The sequence below is a fragment of the Rhinatrema bivittatum genome, chromosome 17, assembly GCF_901001135.1.
Source record: "Rhinatrema bivittatum chromosome 17, aRhiBiv1.1, whole genome shotgun sequence".
Classification (NCBI taxonomy): Eukaryota; Metazoa; Chordata; class Amphibia; order Gymnophiona; family Rhinatrematidae; genus Rhinatrema; species Rhinatrema bivittatum.
The window spans coordinates 50,388,622-50,412,984 of NC_042631.1; the positions used below are offsets into that span (position 1 = coordinate 50,388,622).

At 46.8% G+C, this 24,363-nt stretch overlaps 1 protein-coding gene across 1 annotated transcript in view; it reads right to left on the reverse strand.

Annotated features, from left to right (window-relative positions):
• LOC115079136 (adenylate cyclase type 10-like) overlaps nucleotides 1-24,363 on the reverse strand; it is a 621,147-nt gene that overhangs the window by 389,098 nt on the left and 207,686 nt on the right. Inside the window, exons 11-12 of the mRNA XM_029582255.1 lie at nucleotides 23,293-23,485; nucleotides 18,389-18,676 (exon numbers count right to left, since the gene is read on the reverse strand). Of these exons, the coding sequence (XP_029438115.1) occupies nucleotides 18,389-18,676; nucleotides 23,293-23,485 (481 nt within the window). The remainder of the gene's footprint in view (nucleotides 1-18,388; nucleotides 18,677-23,292; nucleotides 23,486-24,363) is intronic.

Consider the following 24,363-nt stretch of genomic DNA (forward strand, 5'->3'; position numbering starts at 1 on the left):
GTGCAATGATGAGAGCATTCTCCTGCGGTGTCAGGATGAGTGTAGCCAGTTGCAGCAGCCTGCCATGATGGGCAAATATAAGAATACCCACCACCTCCAAAAGCACCCCCCCCCACACACACACACACACACAAGTCTTTTGGGCTTGGATTTCCTGGGGAATTTCTTGTGGAACTCATGTACAAGCCGGGGGGCTTGAAGGTTGGAGGCTGTCTGCCATTAATTTTTTTCGGGTCTATAGTTTTTCCAGGAGATTAGATACTGAATCTGATTCCAGCCCCTCCAGGAATCCAAGATCTCCTGGACTTCATACTGGGTATCTTCTTCTGCAGAGACTTTAGATGGCTGGAGGAGCAGAAAGTCTGGACATGAGAGAATTACAGGTTTCAGTAGCGACATATGAAAGACGTCATGGACCTGTAGAGAGAAGGGTAACTTTAGTTTGTAAGTCACTGGTCCCAGTTGCCACAGGATAGGGAAAGGACCCACAAACCTGGATGCAAACTTCAATGAAGGTATTCTTAAGCATAGGTTCTTTGTGCTGAGCCATTCCAAGTTGCCTAGTTATAGCTGGGGTGCTGGGTAATGTTTCCTCTCTGCCTGTTTCTTGAACCGTTCCACCATTTGTTCCAGGAGGTGGTGCATCTTCTGTCAGAGATTCTTGAGTTCAGTTCCCATTAAGTAGGCTGCAGGGTAAGTGATAGTGACTGGGACGGGCTTAGGTGTGCAAGGATGACATCCTATATAGAAGGGTAAAGCCCAGGGAACTACTCAGTGGTGCCCAGTTATCCTGCCACTGTTCACATAGGCTCACAGAAAGGCCTCAAGATCCTGATTTACTCGCTCAGTTTGCCCATTGCTCTGGGGGTGGTAAGCCAACGTGAAATCCAAGGTAATTCCAAACTTTCTGCACAAGCTTTTCCAGAAGCGGGCTGTGAGAATGATTATGTGAAGGGGAAGCCCATGCAGACAGAAGATATGTTAAATGAAGAGTTTAGCCAGTTCATGCACCCTAGGAAGGCCCAGCGGGGAGTGAAATGCACCATCTTAGAAAATTGATTCACTATCACCTGTATGATGGTGTTGCCACTAGAGAGGGGAAGGTCAGTGACAAAGTCAATGGCCAAATGGGTCCAGGGTTCCTTGGTGGCTATAGCAGTGTTGCAACCGTCAGTCTTCGACGGCTTCGCCCCGCCAACCTCTCAATACTTGCGGCTCCTCCCACTCACCGGCTGCCACGGCGTCTGTTTGCCATCCTCTCCGGCATCCCTGGACCTGCTTTGGTGCTGCCTCCCGCCATGCTCCTTCAAGGTACCTTAGGGCGCACGCGCGCACGCCGCCGCCCTCCTCTTTATTTCCACGTTGGCGCGAACCTCAGGGGCGTCCCCCTGATATGACGTCACGCTGCCCGGATATTTAAGCCTAAAGTATTTGCTAGCTCATTGAGTTAGCAACGGTAACTCTATGGATGGGATTCGCTCTCTGTACCGAAGCTGCTCTGCCACTCCAGTGCTATCTGGAACTCTTACACCCTTCAGGGTTGCTAACGGGGTACCCACTCCTCAGGGGCCTCTTCTGCTTCTTTCAGGTGCTATCAGGAAACCAGTACTCACTCCTCGAGGGCCCATATTCCCTGAATCGCTGCCTGCATATCTTCAAACCTTTCTACTTGGAAGACTTCACTAACAGTTTCCATCTGTGAGTACAACTATCATCTATTCCACAGTACTGCTTCACTGGAACCAGGTACTCGCTCCGAGGGCCTGCCCTCTGTTCCGGTGCCAGACCTCTCATCTAGTGGAATCTCTGTTACTGCTACGTGAGTACAATACAACTGAGTCTCCCTGGTCTAAGGGATCAGTTACTCGCTCCTCGAGGGCCTGCTCTCCCTGTCTCGGAACTTCTCCTAATTCTACCAGGGACTCTGAATGCTTCTTATTGTGTACTCATAACTCTCAGTCTCTTTCCACTACAGCACTGCCTAGCAGAGGACTTGCTGTTCCAGCATTCTGTGGGAGACCTGCCCAGCCGGGCTCAACATCCACTACTCACTACCGCCACCTCTGGTAGCTTCCAAAACTGTTTAATAAAAGATTTAAATCTGTATTTGTGTGTCCAGAGTCTAGCCTGACACTGTAGTCCCTCATGGGACTGCCCCCCATGGGCGTGGTCAGCTGCTACAGTGTCCAAGGATCCACCCAAACATCAATAACCATAACAGATTGCTAACTCCATGGATCCGGCTCAGCTGAATGCCTTGCAGGCCATTCCAGGCCTGGTCCTGCGCACTGCTGAACAACAAGACGCATTGGAAAAACTCGCTACTGTGTTTCATCAGCTGCACGTACAGAAGAATCAAGATTCTACTTCCAGTAATGAAGGTCAGTTACCTGAAGTAACTGCTCCAGTACATTTCTCTGGGGAGATTCAGAGAACTAGAGGCTTCTTAAACCAGTGTTGTATGCATTTTGCATTACAATCTTCTCACTTCCCTACAGCCTACGCCAAGACTACTTACATTCTATCTTATCTTGACTGAAGGGCCTTGTCTTGGGCTTCCTCGCTGTGGGAACGCAAAGACCCTATACTTCAGGATATTGATGGATTTATGGACTTGTTCAAATCCGTGTGCCCGACACACTGTTGCTGGTTCTGCTTTGGTGGACCTGAAGCAAGGCAACTGACCACTGGCTGATTTTGCTAAAGAGTTCAAGACTCTGCAGCTGAGTTACTTTGGGACCCTAGATGCCTGAAAACTCTCTTATTCAGAGGTTTGGATTCCCGCTTGAAGGACGAGCTGGTCGCTCGTGAGACACCTGACTCGCTGGATGAGCTAGTGGCCTTAGCTACTAGAATTGATCACAGGCTTCGTGATAAGGTGCAAGAACTCAAGCCTGGTAAAGGATCTGTTCAGAAAGAAGTTCGTGCTAAGCCTGCACTCAGGATGGTTCCTGTAACGTTTGTTGCCAGTGGTGAAGAACCAATGCAACTTGTTCGCAGTCACCTGACATCCAAAGAGAGAAGACTACAGAAGAGGAATGGTTTGTGCATGTACTGTGGACAAGCTGGTCATGCAGTCAAAAAATGCCCCATATGTCCGGGAAACGGACGGGCCTAAGTCCTGCGGAAGGACTTTTCTTAGGCCTTACTATGCCCTCTCCTCCACTCTCTCTCCCTGTCTCTCTGATCTGCGGACCTTTGGAATTCCAAACCCTTGCCCTGGTGGACTTAGGGGCAGGAGGTAATTTTATTCTACGATGATTAGTGGATTTGAGGATTCCCCTCACCACTTTGAAGACTCCACCACTCTTATCGTCTATACATGGAGAGCCGTTACGAGGTGATGTTACCTGTTATACCGAACCGGTATCCCTTCACACCAGAGCCCTCCATACAGAGTCAATTTCCTTCTTTGTGTTAGAGAAGGCCATGCACCCTATCGTTCTGGGGTTCCCCTGGTTGCAGCTGCACATGCCACAATTCAACTGGGCTACGTTGGAACTGTTATTCTGTTATAGATCTGATGCCTGATGGGAGGAGCAATCAGATAGTAGTTAGCAATCTGTTCGGGATCTATAGTTATGTATGAGAGTTGAGGGTGGATCCTTGGACCAGTGGCAGATGACTACGCCTCCGGGGGATGATCCCGAGAGGGACCACCGATCAGGCTCAGAGGTAGGAGACAAACACACACTAGTTCTTTTATTAGACAGTATACTGAACCACCAGAGATGGCAGTAGTGAGCTGGTAAGCCCTGCAGGGCTGTAGTCCCTCAGATACTGGAACAGCGATCCCTGGAGGCTGAGCTGAAGAGAGACTGAGCTATAGTGAATAGGCAGGGTATGCAGATGGTAACATTCATACAAAGTCCCAATGAAGCCCAGGAGCTGGAAAGAATAGGCCCTCGAGGAGCGAGTACCTGGTTCCAGGGACAGCTCAGAGAGAATGATGGTAACTCACTGATGTAGCTGATATAGTTGGTAGTGAAGACTTCCAGGCAGAGGAGTATACGAATCAAATCTGGGATCAGGGCCCTCGAGGAGCAAGTACCGGTTCCAGACTGTCACCTGAAAAAAACAAGGAGAGAGCGAGGCCCCCGAGGAGCGGGTATCTCTGGTAAGTCCAAGGAGGCAGAGTAGCTTAGGTAGCGAAACCCTTGCTAACTTGATGTGTTAGCAAATTCCAAGACCATAAATATCCGTCGCGGGTGACGTCATCTTCGGGGGACGCCCCCGAGGTTCGCGCCAATGCCAGTACTTCAATCGGGGCTGCACCGCGCGTGCACCCCTAGGCCTCCAGGAAACATGGTGGTTGCAGCGTTGAGCCTGTCTGGCAACGCCCGAGGACAAGTGGCAGGAGAACTCCGCAGCAACCAGTCTTCCCGCGGACAGAGAGGGAGGCGCCAGAGAGGTAAGGAGGGCGGAGAGAGGGTGTCGGGCACCGAAAGACACAACAGTACCCCCCTTCAAAGGGCGACTTCCTCTTCAGGTACCAGGCTTAGGTTTAGAAGGATGGGCGAGATGGAACGGACGAAGCATCTCTTTGTCCAGGCTATTGGTCTGAGGCTCCCAAGGGTTTTCTTCGGGGCCGAAACCTTCCCATTTTAGAAAGTATTCAAAAGTCTTGCCTCTCTTACGAACATCCAGGACTTCTTCGACTTTGTATTCCAAGTCATCTTCTGCATTGATGACAAGTGGATCTTGAGTCTTGGAAGAATTCACTGAGTATGAGTTGTTATCAGCAGCAGTGGATGAGCTGTTGGGGGACGTCACTGAGATCTTCAGTGGAAGTGGCGAAGTTGGGGAACGTCCAAAGTCCACTTCAAAAGATGACACTGTAGTGGATCTTTCAGCTTGTTGAGAGGACTCCACACGTCTTCCACAAGACATTTGAGAATGAAGTTGCCTCTTGCCCCTGAGTCCACTAGGGCAGGAGTCTGAACCATGATGGGTCCGTAAGTCAAGGAGGCTGGGAGAGTGAACGGAGGAGATGTTGCGGTATGGCCTAAGAACAGTCCTCCTGCAGGACTTAGGTCCATCCTTTTTCCTGATGACTGGAGCACGTGGAGACATTGTGGCCGGGCTGAACATAGTACATGCAAAGACCGCGCTTCTTCCGAAATCATCTCTCTTTGGAGGTCAAACGACCGTGACCCAGTTGCATAGGTTCATCTGTATCAGCAGCAGGGATTACTGGAACCATCCGAGGTGTAGAGACAGCGCTGGCCTGTTTCAACCTGGGTACCACCCTAGACCGGAGTTTCTTCACCTTGTCCCGGAGTCGTAGATCAATCCGAGTAGCTAAGGCTATTAATTCGTCCAGCGAGTCAGGTGTTTGGCGAGCAGCCAGCTCGTCCTTCAAACGGTTATCCAGACCTCTGCAGAAGAGAGTCTTGAGGCATCTGGGGTCCCAGCAAAGTTCTGCCACAAGAGTTTTGAACTCTATGGCAAATTCAGCCAATGATCTGCTGCCTTGCTTCAAATCCACTAAAGCAGGACCGGCTACAGACATTCGAGCAGGGTCATCGAATACGGTTTTAAACAAGTCCATAAATCCTTCTATGTCCTGCAAAATAGAGTCCTTGCGTTCCCACAAGGTAGATGCCCACGACAAAGTCCTACCATCCAGGTATGAAAGGATGTAGGTAGTCTTGGAGAGAGTGGTAGGAAATAGAGACGGCTGTAAGGCAAAGTGCATGCAGCACTGGTTCAAAAAGCCCTGGGTCTTCTGGATTTCTCCGGAAAAGCGGATTGGAGTCGCCAGTGGTACAGCAGTCTTCAAAGTTACCTCAGTGACTGACCTTCTTGGTTGGAAGTTGTGCCTTGAACCTTCTGTGTGTGTAGTTGATGAAACGCTGAAGTAAGCTTCTCCAAAGCGTCTTGCTGCTCCACAATGCGTTGGGCCAGGCCCAGTATGGCCTGCAAAGCATTGAGTTGTGCCAGATCCATGGAGTTAGCAATCTGTTATTCTGTTATAGATCTGATGCCTGATGGGAGGAGCAATCAGATAGTAGTTAGTAATCTGTTCGGGATCTGTAGTTATATATGAGAGTTGAGGGTGGATCCTTGGACCAGTGGCAGATGACCACGCCCTGGGGGATGATCCTGAGAGGGACCACCAGTCAGGCTCAGAGTTAGGAGACAAACACACACTAGTTTATTTATTTATTTAAAATCTTTTCTATACCGTCGTTTAGTAGAATACCGTCACAACGGTTTACATATAGGCACATATAGTAAATTGTACATGCAAACTGTTCCAATTATTAGTAATGGAGGTGCCTGATGATCTCGGTAACATTGTTTCATAGTAATGACTAAGAGTTTAGTGATGATTAATCTGACCTGTGACTTAAGATAAAGACTGTTAAATTATACATTTAATTTAAAAGTTGCAATAGACAAAACCATGACATACATACATAAAGTGTGCTAGTGCTGTATGAAGATTTTATGTGTACAGCTATCAGCATTTTTCTCTCTCTCGCTCTCTTTGTGGAAAGGCTTCTCTAAAGAGCCATGTCTTTAAGCTCTTTTTGAAAGTCTTGAAATTTCTCTGTAGTCTTATCTCTATGGGTATGGTGTTCCATAGTAACGGTCCAGCCAATGATAGTGCTCTTTCTCTGACTTGAGTTAGTTTTGCAGTTTTTACTGAGGGGATTGTTAGGAGGGCTTTGTTGGCAGATCTCAGGTTTCTGTTAGGGACGTGGACGCGGAATGCAGTGTTTAGCCATTCAGCTTTTTCGTCATGGATTAGTTTATGTATAGTGCAAAGGGTTTTATATTTTACCCTGTATTCAATTGGCAGCCAGTGTAGTTCAGCTAGTGTTTCAGTTATATGATCTCTTTTCCTTTTTCCTGTCATAACTCTTGTGGCTGAGTTTTGGAGTATTTGGAGTGGTCTTAATGTCGTGTACGGTAATCCTAATAGTAAGGCATTACAGTAGTCAGTGCTGGCAAATATTAAAGCTTGTAGGACAGTTCGGAAGTTAGTTTGATTTAGTAACGGTTTAAGTTTCCTGAGGACCATTAATTTGGCATATCCTTCTTTGACTTTTAATGATATGTTTTGTTTGAGGCTAAGTTCTGTGTCTATTATTACACCGAGGTTCCGTACTTTCTCGGCTATTCCAATTTTCTGATTGTTTTTTAGTCAGATTGGGGATTGGATGACTGTCATGTTTTTTCGTTCAAGATGGAGGAATTCAGTTTTCTCTATGTTGATGACTAGCTCCATTTGGTTTAGTAGCTGTTTAATAATGTCAAGGTACATGATTGCTAGGTTTAGTTTTTTCCAGTGAGCCTTCGATTGGTAGTAAATTCTGAATATCATCGGCGTATATGTAGTGTATGATACCCAGTCCAGCTAGGAGATGGCACAGTGGAAGTAGGTAGATATTAAAGAGTGTAGCTGAGAGTGCTGATCCTTGTGGTACGCCAGTTACTAGATTTATTTTCTCTGACAATGCGTTTTTTATTTGAACTTGATAATATCTGTTACTTAGGTATGATCTGAACCAGACTTTAGTTTTTTCCTTTAATCCACTTTCATCGAGTCTGTTTAGCAGTATGTCATGATTTACTGTGTCAAAGGCAGGTGATAGGTCAAGCATTAGGAGGATGTAATGTTTCCCACTGTCAAAGCCTCTCATTATGCTATCAGTCAATGAGAGTAGTAAGGTTTCTGTGCTGTAATATTTGTGAAATCCGTGCTGTGAAGGGTAGAGTATATTATTGTTGTCAAGGTGTTCAGCTAGTTGTTTCTGGATGACTTTTTCTATTAATTTTGCTATTAGTGGAAGATTTGAGACTGGTCTGTAGTTACTCAGTATAAGTGGGTCACTGTTTTTTTTCTTTATAATTGGTTTAATTATTGCTCCTTTTAGGTTATCTGGAAGGGATCCTTCCTCTAAGGAGAGGTTTATGATTTTTGTTAATGTGGGGCGACTATGTTGGCTAGTTTTTTTATGTCGTTTGTTGATATGGTGTCAATTACATGTGGGGCTGGGTTTATCTTTTTTAACATGGTTTCAACTTCGGGTTCAGTTCTTTTATTAGACAGTATACTGAACCACCAGAGATTTCAGTAGTGAGCTGGTAAGCCCGGCAGGGCTGAGGTCCCTCAGATACTGGAACAGCGATCCCTGGAGGCTGAGCTGAAGAGAGACTGAGATATAGTGAGTAGGCAGGGTATGCAGATGGTAACATTCACACAAAGTCCCAATGAAGCCCAGGAACTGGAAAGAATAGGCCCTCGAGGAGCGAGTACCTGGTTCCAGGGACAGCTCAGAGAGAATGATGGTAACTCACTGATGTAGCTGATATAGTTGGTAGTGAAGACTTCCAGGCATAGGAGTATACGAATCAAGTCTGGGATCAGGGCCCTCGAGGAGCGAGTAGCAGTTCCAGACTGTCACCTGAAAAAAACAAGGAGAGAGTGAGGCCCCCGAGGAGCGGGTACCTCTGGTAAGTCCGAGGAGGCAGAGTAGCTTAGGTAGCAAAACCTTTGCTAACTCGATGTGTTAGAAAATTCCAAGACCTTAAATATCCGTCGCGGGTGACGTCATCTTCGGGGGACGCCCTCAAGGTTCGCGCCAATGCCGGTACTTCAATCGGGGCCGCGCCGCGCGTGCGCCCCTAGGCCTCCAGGAAACACGGCAGTTGCAGCGTCGAGCCAGTTCGGGAATGCCCGAGGACAAGTGGCAGGAGAACGCCGCGGCAGCCAGTCTTCCCGCGGACGGAGAGGGAGGCCGCAGAGAGGTAAGGAGGGTGGAGAGAGGGCATCGGGCACCAATGGACACAACAGGAACTCTCCCGTTGGGGCCCAGAATGTCATGGCAAATGCCTAAAGGAGGTCTCTCCTATTCTCTGCATGCCTACAACTCCAGTGATGCCGGGACTGCCACCTCAGTATGCATCATTTCATGATGTTTTCTCCAAAGAAGCTGCTGACATCCTTCCTCCACACAGATCTTATGACTGCGCAATACGACTGAAACCTAATGCTGAACCTCCTAAGGGACGTGTCTACCCGCTCTCAGTGGTAGAGAACAAGGCCTTGTCCAAGTACATTGAGGAAAACCTGCAAAAAGGGTTCATTAGACATCTAAGTCTCCTGCGGGCACAGGCTTCTTCTTCTTGGGGAAGAAGGATGGCACTCTGCGTCCTTGTATTAACTATCGAGGTCTGAACAAGATCACGATTAAAGACCAATACCCCTTACCTCTGATCTCAGAGCTGTTTGATCGATTTCAAGGAGCCAAGATATTCTCAAAACTTGACCTAAAGGGAGCCTATAACTTGGTTCACATCCACGACGGCGACGAGTGTAAAACAGCTTTCAACACTCGAGATGGCCATTTCGAATATATGGCCTGCGCAATGCTCCCGCTGTGTTTCAGAACATGATGAATGACATTCTGCGGGACCTTCTGTACAAAAGTGTCGTTGTTTACCTAGATGACATCTTGATATTCTCACAGGATATGTCTACTAATCTAGCAGATGTCAAACAAGTATTACTGAGACTTCGAGAACATCGCCTCTACGCCAAATTGTCAAAGTGCGAATTTCACAAAGAGTCTGTGCATTTTCTTGGCTATATCATCTCGAAACAAGGCTTCCGGATGGATCCCCAAAAATTAGAGAGTATCAAGAATTGGTCTCAACCTACCAGTCTGAAGGCCCTGAGATGATTTTTGGGGTTCACAAATTACTACAGAAGCTTTATAAAGAACTATTCTTCTTTGACAGTGCCCTTAACTGCAAAGACACGGAAAGGGGCCAACGCTTCTAAATGGTCTGCAGAGGCCATTTCCACGTTCGAGAAACTAAAGACTGCCTTTTCCACTGAGCCATGTCTGAGTCACCCGGACCCCAATAAACCCTTCATCCTGGAGGTTGACGCTTCAGATGTTGGAGTAGGAGCTGTGTTAAGCCAAACTGGAGATTCTAAAGCCTTACATCCCTGCTCCTTTTTCTCGCGACGTTTTTCTCCTACAGAGAAGAACTATGTGTTATGATCTGCTATGCTGATGGGAGGAGCTAGCAGATAAGAGTAGCAATCTGATAGAATCTACTCCTATGGAAGGAGGAGTTAGCAATCTGTTGTGGACTGGCTCCTGTGGAAGGAGGGGCCAGCAATCTGTTACGGATCTGCTAAGGAGTTGGCAATCTGTTATGATGTAGACTTCTGAGTTGGCAAACTGTATCAGCGGAGTACTAGAGAGGGTGCTCAGCTGAACAGTTATGTAAATTGGTGAATCCTTGGGCCGATGGCAGATGACAGCGCCCCCAGGAGGATATCCTCAGAGGGACCACCGGCTAGGCTTGAGTATAGAGACAAACACAGATAGTTCTTTTATTAGACAGGTAGTAGAACCACCAGAGGTGGCAGTAGTATGCTGATATGCCCGGCAGGGCTGAAGTCCCTCAGATGCTGGAACTGCGATCCCAGTGTTGCTGAGCTGTAAAGAGACTGTAGATAGTGAATAGACAGGGTATGCTGTTATACCTAGCCAGTACTTAGATAACTCACATAAGATCTCAAGCAAGCTCAGTAGCTGGAAAGGGTTAGGCCCTCGAGGAGCGAGTACCTGGTTCCAGGGAAAGCTCTGAGAGAGCGGTGGTAACTCACAATAATCTGTATCTGTAATAGCTTCCAGGCAGTAGAGAATCTTCAGAGTGTTCAGGAACATGGGCCCTCGAGGAGCGAGTACCAGTTCCTAGCTGCAATCTGAAATAGAGAAAAGAGAGCGAGGCCCCCGAGGAGCGGGTACCTCTGGTAAGTCCGAGGAGGCAGAGGCTGTTGACGTGAGCAAGGAAGCGGAGAATAGTGCTTCCTCTTCTGAAAGTAGTTCCTTGGTCCCAATCTCACCGGCCTCCTAGAAGAGGAGGACAGATCCCGGAATGCTGGCAGAGAGTTGTTGAAGAGTTTCATGGTGGTTTCAGAGCTGGGCCACCACTTCCCTCACCCTGTCTCCAAAGAGATTCTCCCCAGTGCACGGCATGTCAGCGAGTCAATCCTCTGGTTTCTGGTCAGAGATCCAAAACCCGCAATTGTGCCATTCTGCAGACGCAGATTCTCACTGCAGAGACTCTAGATGCCATCTCAGAAACATTGTAGGTCGCTCAGAGTTTGTGTTTTCTGCACTCCAGGCCTTTATGCACCAGTGACATGAGGGTGTCTTTCTGCTGTTGAGGCAGCTGCTCGGCCACCTCTTGTACCTGTTTCCAGATGTTCCGCAAGTACTGGCACATGTAGAGCTGCTAGGAAGCGATGTGGGCAATGAGCAAGGCCCCCTAAAACACTCTTATCCCAAGAGCATCCATTGCTCTGTAGCCCTTCCCCAGGGGCACCAAGGAATGGGTCAGAGAATGCTTGGCTCTCTTGAGAGCAGATTCAACCACCACCAATTGGTGGGGCAGCTGACACATCAAATCCGGCAGCCTTCTGAATGAGGTAAAGCCCGGCAGCCTTCTTGTTAACGTGAGGTACTGTGAGGGGGTGTGCCCATATCATCATCAGCAACTCCTTAAGGATATCGTGTTCTGGCACCGCCTTGATCTCCTTCAGAAACTCCACAAACTGGAGGATTTCAAGCATTATGTGCCTGGCATCCTCCTCTGTCAATAACTGAAATGGGATGGCTTCGGCCATCACCCTCACAAACCCTGCAAAGGTTAAGTCTTCAGACAGAGACATGCTTCGCTTGTCTGGAGAAGGGTCTGAAGGGAGACCCTGAGAGCCCTTATCAAGAACTCTGAGGTATCATCCCCCCCAGGGGCAATAGGGACCCTCATCCTCACTGTAAGAAACAGAGGATGGGACCCTAGGCACTTGACCTTAGTCCAGAGGTGCAGGCACCGGCAAAGCTGGACAGGGGGCTACAGGCCTCGGCATCTCTGCCAGCCTGGGCAGAGCTTCCTCCTTCGAGGAACTAGCAATGATCACCATATTGGAAGGGGGGAGGCTGCGGTGCCCCGAAGGGCACTGATGCCATCCCAGGAAGTGAATCCAGCTGGGTCAGTAATGCACTGATGACCGCACCAAGCTTCTCCAGGACAATGATACTGTATCCGGTGCCTGTGCCAGAGTACCGATGCCCCGCATCACCCATTCCACCGCCAGCTCCTTCTCGAACGTTGCCGATGCCAACACTGACTAGGAGGAAGGAGGAGTGACCAGATCCTCTTCAGACCCGTGAGGTGAATCTGTGACTGGCATCAGGACTGGTAGCGACTGTTGCGGACCCCCGGCATTGATGGAGGACTGGTTCTCCTTGCTGCAGGGTCACTTTGGGGGTATTGTGGCATGAGCCAATGCATCCCTTGGGACTGGTGACATGTTTCTTCACCTTCCTTTGATGTTCAGCCCGGTCCTTCCCCTGTGCCAAGGTCAATGACAAGGAGCCCAGATGTCTTCGGCCTGGAAAAAAAATCGACAGTATCGGTCTCTGATGCTCCTATCCACCGACAGCACAGACAGTCCTGCTAATATTGATAGCGCAGTGTCCATCAGTGTGACTCCAAGGTCTATCAATGCCGATGCCGCCAATGCCAATGGCTCTGTCTTCCTTGATCCGAAAAGCTATTCCATCTTTCGAGCCAAAGACTACGTCAGTTCAGGGTCATTTGTGCATATAAGTGGAAACCCTGGAAATCATATGCTGCCCTCAGGCAGAGGGCACAAGTCTCATGGGGGTCCCTAATGGACATGGTCCTCGGGCACAGAGGGCATCACAAAACAACAAACGTGGACATGACAGGACGAAATAAAAGGGATGCAAAATCAAAATCGCTGGTGGCAGGCTTCAATGGCAGGCACCAAGGCACCACCACCTCGGGGGAATCGACTTCGAAAGGAAAATTACCAGAAGCATTGAAAACCCTGACTAGGAACATTCCATGGAAGCACTGAGAGGGACCCGGCGAATATTGCGAAGAAAAACCTACAAAAAACAAGAAAAAGAGAAAAAGGAAATTTTTCCACAAGGCCAAAACCCCAAAGTGAGCTCCCTCACACTGCGATATTTACAGCTCCATGGAAAGAGAGGAACTGGAGAGGGAACCCGTGTGGATGCTTGGTATAAGCATGCTCGGCATGCTCAGTGTGCCAAATCAAAGTACTAGAAACTCTGACATAAGTTTTCCATGTCGGGGCTCCATCTGATGATGTCACCGACATGTAGGGGCTATCATCTGCTTGTCCTCTGAGAAAGCTTTATCTGAAATTCGGGCTGTGGTTAAAGAGAAAGGAAGTGCTTACCTGTGTCTCTATTCTTTTTTTAAACTAAAAAGGATCAATGGACCTAAAAAATTGGCAACACCCTCGGGGGGGGACCTCTGGTGGAGAACTATATAATGTTGTGAATTATTGTACAAAGGCTTTTTCAATCTCTGAAGGCTTGGACATATAAACCCCATCTTGATTTTTCACCTGTAGGATATGGGATCTAGCTATTTGCTTGCAACATAGCTCTAGCCAGAAAGGCACCTGGCTTATCCTTGTGTTCATAAAATTTCAAACAGGTGTATTTAAGTGCCTTTTTTACCCACCTCTAGAGACTATAATCCCTGTCTACATGCCTCCAATGTTTTCAGAATGTGAACTGAACAGTCCTGCTTATGGAGAGAATCCAGTTTCACAATATAGACATGAAGAGTGTTGTGGATTTCCTCTGATCTTTTTGGATGGAACTAGCTGATTATCTTTCCTTACAGAACTGCTTTAAAGGCCTCCCATCTGCTTCAGGATTATGAATGATGAAATTGGTAATTGCTTCTTTAACCAAATTGGAGAACAGGGAATCACCCAAGAGACTAGTATTCAATCTCCATGTGAAGGATTGAGTAATTGAGCCAGCCACACTTAAAGAGAGACTGACGGATGATCAGATATCGTACAGGGTAGTATATCACTATCTGAGATTAGAGAAACCATGTTAGGAGTACACAAAAAATAAATCGATACTATTCTGCTTGTTGTGCCTAGGGAAGAAAAAGTAGAGTCTGTTATGAGGGTATAGCTGCCTCCAAATATCAATTAAGCTGAAGGCTTGAATTAGTTCTCTGCTGTCTGTTTATTTGAGTGTTTTATATACCGTCATTCCATGTGAGAATCACTAGATCACAACGGTGTACAGGTTTGACATTCACAGATGATGAGTTACGGAGGTAGGCATACACACCGGAGAAACTGGGAAAACAAACTAGGGGACCTTTAAAAAGGAGACAGAGCAGCTTTTAAACTAGAAAAAAAGGGGAAAGCCGACAGTCGCTCAGCAGCGCATGGTTCGGAGAGAGGTATCTTCAAAGGATACTAATGATGCATTAGAATTAGGGCATCCCGACAGTGAGGTTCCAATAATTAGAAAAATAGTACAAGTGCCTGTAACTAAAAACTCACCTGAGCTAAAAAATTCTAACTTATCTCTATCAATTAAAAAGCAGAATGAAAATACAAACAAAAAACAAACTTTGAAATGTTTGTATGCTAGCTAATGCCAGAAGTCTAAGAAGTAAGATGGGAGAATAAGAATGTATAGCAGTGAATGATGACATAGACTTAATTGGCATCTCAGAGACATGGTGGAAAGAGGATAACCAATGGGACAGTGCTATACCGGGATACAAATTATATCGCAATGACAGAGAGCAGCACCCGGGAGGAGGTGTGGCGCTTTATGTCCGGGATGGCATAGAGTCCAACAGGATAAACATCCTGCATGAGACTAAATACAAAATTGAATCTTTATGGGTAGAAATCCCTTGTGTGTCGGGGAAGACTATAGTGATAGGGGTATACTACCGTCCACCTGGTCAGGATGGTGAGACGGACAGTGAAATGCTAAGAGAAATTAGGGAAGCTAACCAAATTGGTAGTGCAGTAATAATGGGAGACTTCAATTACCCCAATATTGACTGAGTAAATGTATCATCGGGACACACTAGAGAGATAACGTTCCTGGATGGAATAAATGATAGCTTTATGGAGCAATTGGTTCAGGAAGCGACGAGAGAGGGAGCAATTTTAGATCTAATTCTCAGTGGAGCACAGGACTTGGTGAGAGAGGTAACAGTGGTGGGGCCGCTTGGCAATAGTGATCATAATATGATCAAATTTGATTTAATGACTGGAAGAGGAACAGTGTGCAAATCCAAGGCTCTCGTGCTAAACTTTCAAAAGGGAAACTTTGATAAAATGAGAAAAATTGTTAGAAAAAAACTGAAAGGAGCAGCTACAAAAGTAAAATATGTCCAAGAGGCGTGGTCATTGTTAAAAAATACCATTCTAGAAGCACAGTCTAGATGTATTCCACACATTAAGAAAGGTGGAAAGAAGGCAAAACGATTACCGGCATGGTTAAAAGGGGAGGTGAAAGAAGCTATTTTAGCCAAAAGATCTTCATTCAAAAATTGGAAGAAGGATCCAACAGAAGAAAATAGGATAAAGCATAAACGTTGGCAAGTAAAATGTAAGACATTGATAAGACAGGCTAAGAGAGAATTTGAAAAGAAGTTGGCTGTAGAGGCAAAAACTCACAGTAAAAGCTTTTTAAAATATATCCGAAGCAGAAAGACTGTGAGGGAGTCAGTTGGACCGTTAGATGATCGAGGGGTTAAAGGGGCACTTAGAGAAGATAAGGCCATCGTGGAAAGTTTAAATGATTTCTTTGCTACGGTGTTTACTGAAGAGGATGTTGGGGAGGTACCCGTAATGGAGAAGGTTTTCATGGTAATGATTCAGATGGACTGAATCAAATCACGGTGAACCTAGAAGATGTGGTAGGCCTAATTGACAAACTGAAGAGTAGTAAATCACCTGGACTGGATGGTATACACCCCAGAGTTCTGAAGGAACTAAAAAATGAAATTTCAGACCTATTAGTAAAAATTTGTAACCTATCATTACAATCATCCATTGTACCTGAAGACTGGAGGATAGCAAATGTCACCCCAATATTTAAAAAGGGTTCTAGGGGCGATCCGGGAAACTACAGACCGGTTAGCCTGACTTCAGTGCCAGGAAAAATAGTGGAAATTGTTCTAAACATCAAAATCACAGAACATATAGAAAGACATGGTTTAATGGAACAAAGTCAGCATGGCTTTACCCAGGGCAAATCTTGCCTCACAAATCTGCTTCACTTTTTTGAAGGAGTTAATATTTATTTATTTATTTATTTATTTAACAACTTTTAATATACCGACGTTCGTGAGGCACATCACGCCGGTTTACAAGTAACTCAGTTAAAGGAGGAAATTACAATGAACAGGGGGCCGGGGGATGGGAGCAGGCCAGAAAGGGGGGGGGGGGGGGGTAAGGGAGACAGGAAGAAGAGAGGGAAAGATAGGTAGCATGAGTGAGAGTATAAAAAACAACCGTTAACATAAGAAGTAAAAGGAACTTATTTACAGAAAAAGGAATATTTACATTAGTGACAATTAGCATAGGATTGATTATATCGGACTAAATTGAACAATTTTGTAAAATTGTAGGAAGATAATAGGGGAAGGGCGGGCAAGGAGAGGCGAATGGGAAAGCCTTGGGAGGGGGGGAAAAAGCCTAAGGAGGGGGGAAAAAAAGGCCTAAGGAGGGGGAAATAATGGAAGAAAGGGAAAGCCTTAGGAGGGGGGGGGGAAAGGGCGGGTGGGGTGGGGGGGGGGGCTGGGAATCTGAGTAGGGGGGGGGATTATGTGGGAATGTATAGGTTTGGTTGGTTTAATAAACATGTGGATAAAGGTGAACCGGTAGATGTAGTATTACTTGGATTTTCAGAAGGCGTTTGACAAAGTTCTTCATGAGAGGCTTCTAGGAAAAGTAAAAAGTCATGGGATAGGTGGCGATGTCCTTTCGTGGATTGCAAACTGGCTAAAAGACAGGAAACAGAGAGTAGGATTAAATGGACAATTTTCTCAGTGGAAGAGAATGGACAGTGGAGTGCCTCAGGGATCTGTATTGGGACCCTTACTTTTCAATATATTTATAAATGATCTGGAAACAAATACGATGAGTGAGATAATCAAATTTGCAGATGACACAAAATTGTTCAGAGTAGTTAAATCACAAGCAGATTGTGATAAATTGCAGGAAGACCTTGTGAGACTGGAAAATTGGGCATCCAAATGGCAGATGAAATTTAATGTGGATAAGTGCAAGGTGATGCATATAGGGAAAATAACCCATGCTATAAATACACAATGTTGGGTACCATATTAGGTGCTACAACCCAAGAAAGAGATCTAGGCGTCATAGTGGATAACAAATTGAAATCGTCGGTTCAGTGTGCTGCGGCAGTCAAAAAAGCAAACAGAATGTTGGGAATTATTAGAAAGGGAATATTTTTATTTATTTATTTATTTAACATTTTTCTATACCGACATTCGCACGAGACATCACATCGGTTTCCAGACAACAGCAAATTCAGCCAACAGGGCTTTACATTGTAACTGATGAGAAAACTGGGGGGGGGAGGGAGGGAAGGGGAAGGGAAGAAACTTGGAACTATGTGACTAAACATAGTGACTATTCCAAGTCACATAGTGACTATTCCAAGTCACTATGTGACTTGGAATAGTGACTAAAACGGAAAATGTCATAATGCCTCTGTATCGCTCCATGGTGAAACCGCACCTTGAATACTGTGTACAGTTCTGGTCGTGCATCTCAAAAAAGATATAATTGTGATGGAGAAGGTACAGAGAAGGGCTACCAAAATGATAAAGGGAATGGAACAGCTCCCCTATGAGGAAAGACTAAAGAGGTTAGGACTTTTCAGCTTGGAGAAGAGACGGCTGAAGGAGGATATGATAGAGATGTTTAAAATTATGAGAGGTCTAGAACGGGTAGATGTGAATCGGTTATTTACTCTTTCGGATAATAGAAAGACTAGGGGGCACTCCATGAAGTTAGCATGGGGCACATTTAAAACTAATCGGAGAAAGTTCTTTTTTACTCAACGCACAATTAAACTCTGGAATTTGTTGCCAGAGGATGTGGTTAGTGCAGGTAGTGTAGCTGGGTTTAAAAAAGGATTGGATAAGTTCTTGGAGGAGAAGTCCATTACCTGCTATTAAGTTCACTTAGAGAATAGCCACTGCCATTAGCAATGTTAACATGGAATAGACTTAGTTTTTGGGTACTTGCCAGGTTCTTATGGCCTGGATTGGCCACTGTTGGAAACAGGATGCTGGGCTTGATGGACCCTTGGTCTGACCCAGCATGACAATTTCTTATGTTCTTATGTTCCTCCCCAAACAGAAGTTTGCCCTTAAAGGGCTGGTTGCACAGCTGGGACTTAGAGGACAAATCTGCCGCCCAATTCCTCAGCCAGAGGAGACGCTGCACCGACACCATGGAGACCATACTCCTTGCAGAGGTCCTCACCAGATCATACAGGGCATCTGCCACATAGGCGACACCCGCCTCCAAACGTGCGGACTGTAAAGCCCCTCCGCTGCCTGCTCCGGCACTGACCAACGCCTCCTGAACCCAACACAGACATGCTCTCTGCATCAGGCTGTTGCAGATTGCAGCTCGAAGACTCAGCGCTGCGACTTCAAATGCACGCTTCAACTGGATTTCCAGCTTCCAGTTCTGCATGTCTTTCAGGGCAGCCGCCCCAGCGACCAGGATAGTGGTCTTCTTAGTGACCGCAGAGTCCACAGCATCCACCTTAGGGATTTTCAACAGGTCTAAGACATCCGACGACAGGGGATATAGTTTGGCCATCGCTCTGCCCATTTTCAGACCGGCATCAGGAGCTAGGGATGTGAATCGTTTTAGGACGATTAAAATTATCGTCCGATAATTTTAATATCGTCTTAAACCGTTATGGAACACAATACAATACAGATTCTAACGATTTATCGTTATAAATCGTTAGAATCGTGAGCCGGCACACTAAAACCCCCTAAAACCCACCCCCGACCCTTTAAATTAAATCCCCCACCCTCCCGAACCCCCCCCAATAACTTAAATAACCTGCGGGTCCAGCGGCGGTCCGGAACGGCAGCGGTCCGGAATGGGCTCCTGCTCCTGAATCTTGTCGTCTTCAGCCGGCGCCATTTTCCAAAAAGGCGCCGAAAAATGGCGGCGGCTATAGACGAAAAAGATTGGACGGCAGGAGGTCCTTCCGGACCCCCGCTGGACTTTTGGCAAGTCTCGTGGGGGTCAGGAGGCCCCCCACAAGCTGGCCAAAAGTTCCTGGAGGTCCAGCGGGGGTCAGGGAGCGATTTCCCGCCGCGAATCGTTTTCGTACGGAAAATGGCGCCGGCAGGAGATCGACTGCAGGAGGTCGTTCAGCGAGGGTTCCGGCGCCTCGCTGAACGACCTCCTGCAGTCGATCTCCTGCCGGCGCCATTTTCCGTACGAAAACGATTCGCGGCGGGAAATCGCTCCCTGACCCCCGCTGGACCTCCAGGAACTTTTGGCCAGCTTGTGGGGGGCCTCCTGACCCCCACGAGACTTGCCAAAAGTCCAGCGGGGGTCCGGAAGGACCTCCTGCCGTCCAATCTTTTTCGTCTATGGCCGCCGCCATTTTTCGGCGCCATTTTGGAAAATGGCGCCGGCTGAAGACGACAAGATTCAGGAGCAGGAGCCCGTTCCGGACCGCTGCCGTTCCGGACCGCCGCTGGACCCGCAGGTTATTTAAGTTATTTGGGGGGGGGGGTTCGGGAGGGTGGGGGATTTAATTTAAAGGGTCGGGGGTGGGTTTTAGGGGGTTTTAATGTGCCGGTTTTTCGATTTTTCGATTTTTCGATTTTTAACGATTTTTCACGATATTTTACCCCCCCAAACGGCAACAATACGATTCCCTCCCCCTCCCAGCCGAAATCGATCGTTAAGACGATCGAGGACACGATTCACATCCCTATCAGGAGCCTCCCACTTTCGGGTCACCAATTTATGTACTTTCTTCGGTAGAGGAAAGGAAGTAGTGGGACCCCTAATGCCGTCGAGGACGGGATTAACCCCCTCTTTGTCCAACTCTTCCTGAGATACCTTAAGGCCCAGGACCTCCAGGACCTGAGGAATAAGGGGACTCAGTTCGTCCCATTTAAATAATCGGACCACACTGGGATCGTCACTCTTCGCAGGTGGCATATCAGGGTCATCTGTATCGTCCGTATCCACATCTGCATGATCCGGGTCCGCCCCTGCTCCCACGGGTGGGCCCAACCCGGTAGTGGACCCTGAAGGCCCTGAGCGTCCTCCTTTCTTGAGTGTACCGGATCCCCAGGACCTGCGGCCCTAGTTAATTTCTCGGGAGGGTGACCAATGTCCCCTTCGAATCCGGGTCGCTTTATCGGCGCTCGCTTGCGAGCTAAAAAGGCTTCATGCATGAGGAGGACAAACTCTGGGGAAAACCCCTCCGAAGACCCTCTCCTTCCGGGGAAATCACTGGAGGAGTAGTGCCCGCTACCCCCAAGGGGTCCTCTCCGACAGGAGCTAAAACGGGGGGGGGGGGGGGGGGTCCTCCTCCCGCGAAACTAGGCCTGGTAACTCTCCTACCTTCTGAGCGCACTCAGCGTGCCCAGACTCAGCGCATCTAGAGTCTGGGCGTGAGTGCCACATAAACGGCAGGCTGGCGATTTTGAGTGCTGCCCCATCTATGGAGGCGTGCCGCCTCATGGAGCAAGAAGAAAAAAGGCCGTGATTGCTGTACCACTGCACGCAGCCGCGACGTGAGAAAAAGGCAGGCAGCGAAATGAAAGGAAACCAGCCCGAAAAACATAGAAATAAACCCGTGTACCGACGAGCCACAGGAAAAAGGCCTGTCTCCGATCGAAAACGCCGCCGCGGATGAGAAACAACAGCTGGGTTGGATCAGCACAAGTTTGAAATGTGTGAGCTGCAGTGCATATCAAGACCGGGGTTGAAACCTTGACCTCTGGCATATTGCACATAAGTTTCAAATCTGTGTTACTGCAACCCCTTTTTGTATCTGTGTTTTGCTCTGCAGCATCTGCTTTCCTATGACTCCTTCCTTGAAGAGGAGAGAAGGGGGGACAAAAGGAGGGAGGGGGTTGGGATAGAGAGTAGATTAGCTCTTCTTTGATGCTTCTGCTCCAGGCTTACCCTCTCTCCTCCTCTTTCTTGCAGGGTGAATGAAGGAGAGGGGATGGAGCAGAACACCCCTGTTTCTCTGCCTCTTAAGTAAAAAAAAGAAGTGGTGAAACTGCCACAGTGAAACATATAAAATATTAAAATAAAAACAAAACAAAAAAAAACCCCAGCACGGCATAATAAGAGCCGAGGATGAAATAGCATCAACCACTGCAATCCTCAATCCCCCACCCACATAATATCAACTCATCACCACAGGGCAAACAAAACACACAATGAAAAGCCTGTGAGAGTAAAAACGCTTTAAGCAACTTTTTAAACCTGACTTCAATTCCTCTGGTAATAAATTTCCCAGAGTGGGAGCAGCCATGGGAAACAGCTTCTGTCGGGATTCAGCCAGTCTGGCTTGCTTCACGGAAGGCATATCTAGCATGTTGCAGAATGAGGACCTTAAGGTCCTTACACGCTGATAAATCTTTAAAACAAAATTACACACCCTGGGACAAGGCCGTTAATGGCCTTAAAAACTAATAGAATAATCTTGACTCTTACTCTTCCTTGAATGGGTAACCAATGGAAGTCCTACCAAATCTGTGTAATCTTATCACAGGTGCTTTCCCCCAGTAACATCTCTTTCAGCCCATCTCTCATCCTTCTCCCCCAGCTCATCAAAAACAAACTAACCCCACACTCTGCCAACTTCCTTCCCCCTACAGGTTCCCCTTTTACGCTCCCCTCTCTGATTCACATCCTTGCTCACCTCCTTCCTCTTTTCCACACCAATCTGGGCTGGCAAAAGGATGAGGAGAGCTGCATCCCCCTCTGAGGCCTGGGGCTCGACCTTGCCAAACCCTGTACTGCCATGTGATGCCTTTTGGTCTAGTAGTTCCTCCTTTCTACTGCTCCTTCCAGCGCAGTTGCCATCATTTGCAACCACTTGGAACTTTTCCCCCTATTTTATGAGAACCTACCCCTGTTCTTAGTCTGATCACTGCAGTAGCATCCTGAGGATGGAGAGAGAGATGATGCCTCCTTCCAGAACCCTGTATCACGGTCACCCAAGGTCATGACTCCCTCCCCCACCCTGGGATTGAGAGCACTGCCTCCACAGCATCCCCAGCCCCACCTAAGCAGGTAATAGAACCAGGGCCGTGCACAGCAACTGCCACTGAGCCCCTAGGCTAGCTGGAACACTTTGCTATAATAAGTACAGGACAAACAAAAAGCTACAGTAAATATATGTGAAATCCAGATTCAATACTATTTGAGCAGCTAAGCTTGGACTATTTCAATATCTGGTTGACTCACTGCCCAGAACATAGCTAGCTAATTTTTTATCCAGCTGAAAAGTTAGCCGGATAAGTTGGGGGCGGAGTGGGGCATTCCAGGACAGAGACTAACATATAGAAACATAGAAACATAGAAATGACGGCAGAAGAAGACCAAACGGCTCATCCAGTCTGCCCAGCAAGCGTCACATTTTTTTTCTCATACTTATCTGTTTCTCTTAGCTCTTTGGTTCTATTTCCCTTCCACCCCCACCATTAATGTAGAGAGCAGTGATGGAGCTGCAACCAAGTGAAATATCAAGCTTGATTAGTTATGGGTAGTAGGGGAAGTAACCACCGCAATAAGCAAGCTACACCCATGCTTATTTGTTTTACCCAGACTGTGTTATTCAGCCCTTATTGGTTGTTTTTCTTCTCCCCTGCCGTTGAAGCAGGGAGCTATGCTGGATATGCGTGAAGTATCAGTTTTTCTTCTCCCCTGCCAGATAAACACCAATATTCAGCGTTATCTGGCTAAATCGACCAGATAACTAAAACTACATAAAAGCAGGCCTAAAGTAGGTGGATATGCCTATCTCTCTTAGAAATAACCATGGATATTCAGCAACATAGCCACAACGCTGAATATCCATGCAAAGTTACCGAGATACGTTTATCCAGCCAGCAGCTGAATATGGACCTCTGTATGTTTTTAGTAGACTGTAAACTCCAGAGTGCAGTCTCTTATGTGCATTTGTGTAGCACTGCATACATCTAGTACCCCCATAGAAATGACAGTAGTAGTAGTAGTAGTAGTAGTAGTAGTAGTAGTAGTGGTAATGTACTACAGAGCTGAGTAGCACTGATTAGCACACACAACTAGAAAGCTGGCAATCTTTGTAAAGATTTAAAACAAATAAATAATCAGAACTTCTTGCATTGCCCCAGCTTTACCTTAACATGAAAGAAATTATTGAGAAGGCAGAGGAGCTCTTGATTCTCTGTTTCTGGAAATCTGTGCTGTAGTATTTTCGTCCTTTCGATGCAGTCATCACAGACATCAATCTGCATTAGCCTGGCCATCAGGGTCTGAAGAGTGTACAGCGGCTGCTCTCTGTTCATCTTCACCAACTCCAGTGCCACTACCCTGAGATCCACAGAAACAAATCACTTTTATTTTACAATGTTATAATGGCATTCGTTACAAAACCTTACGTCGCTGTAATTTTACAATGTCTCAATGTAATCTTACAATGTCTCAATGTAAAGATAGTATGACCTGTTATCACACTATCTCACTAGATATTATGTAAACCGATGTGATACCCTTAGGTGAATATCGGTATAAAAGAACAAATAAATAAATAAATAATAATGTCAATTTTCAAGTGCTAAAAGCTTGGAAAGCCCTGTCTAGCCCCATACATTCCAACTTGAAAGACAAGTGCTACTCACAAATTGTTCCTGCCAGTTGGAGGGGATAGCACAGGAAGCAGAGAGGAAGAGATTTTGTTGCAGGTGGCGGTTATGGCCCAACCCCCTTCTCTTCTTTTTGCATGAATTGTCCCAGAAGGCAGCTTCCCCCTCCTCCCAGCTCATGATCAACCAGCTCTCCTCATTTGCACCGCAGCAGGGCAAGATCAGGCTACAGTCAGTTTGCTCTTCCCCTGCTTCTTCTAATAGCAGTATTTTGTCATGCATTTTGATGCTGTGGACGATTACCTAGTTAGTGTATTGTGAAAGTTAGTCCTGGTACTTAGGGGTGCAGTAGTGCAGGCCTTTCCAAAATGCTTCGGAATACATGCCTGTTCAATATCAACTGTAGTCACCTATCCCACTTTTGTCCCTGACGAGCTGCCATCTTCAGAGAACACTGTTAAAGGTAAGCAATTTTGCTTTTCTCTAATCAAAGAATAGAATTAGAATCCTCAGAATTCGTTATGAAATTCTCTTCAGAGTCTGGCCTTCAGTGTCATATTTTACTTATTTTTGCATCTCCCAGCTTTGAATGGCAATGAAATGTTA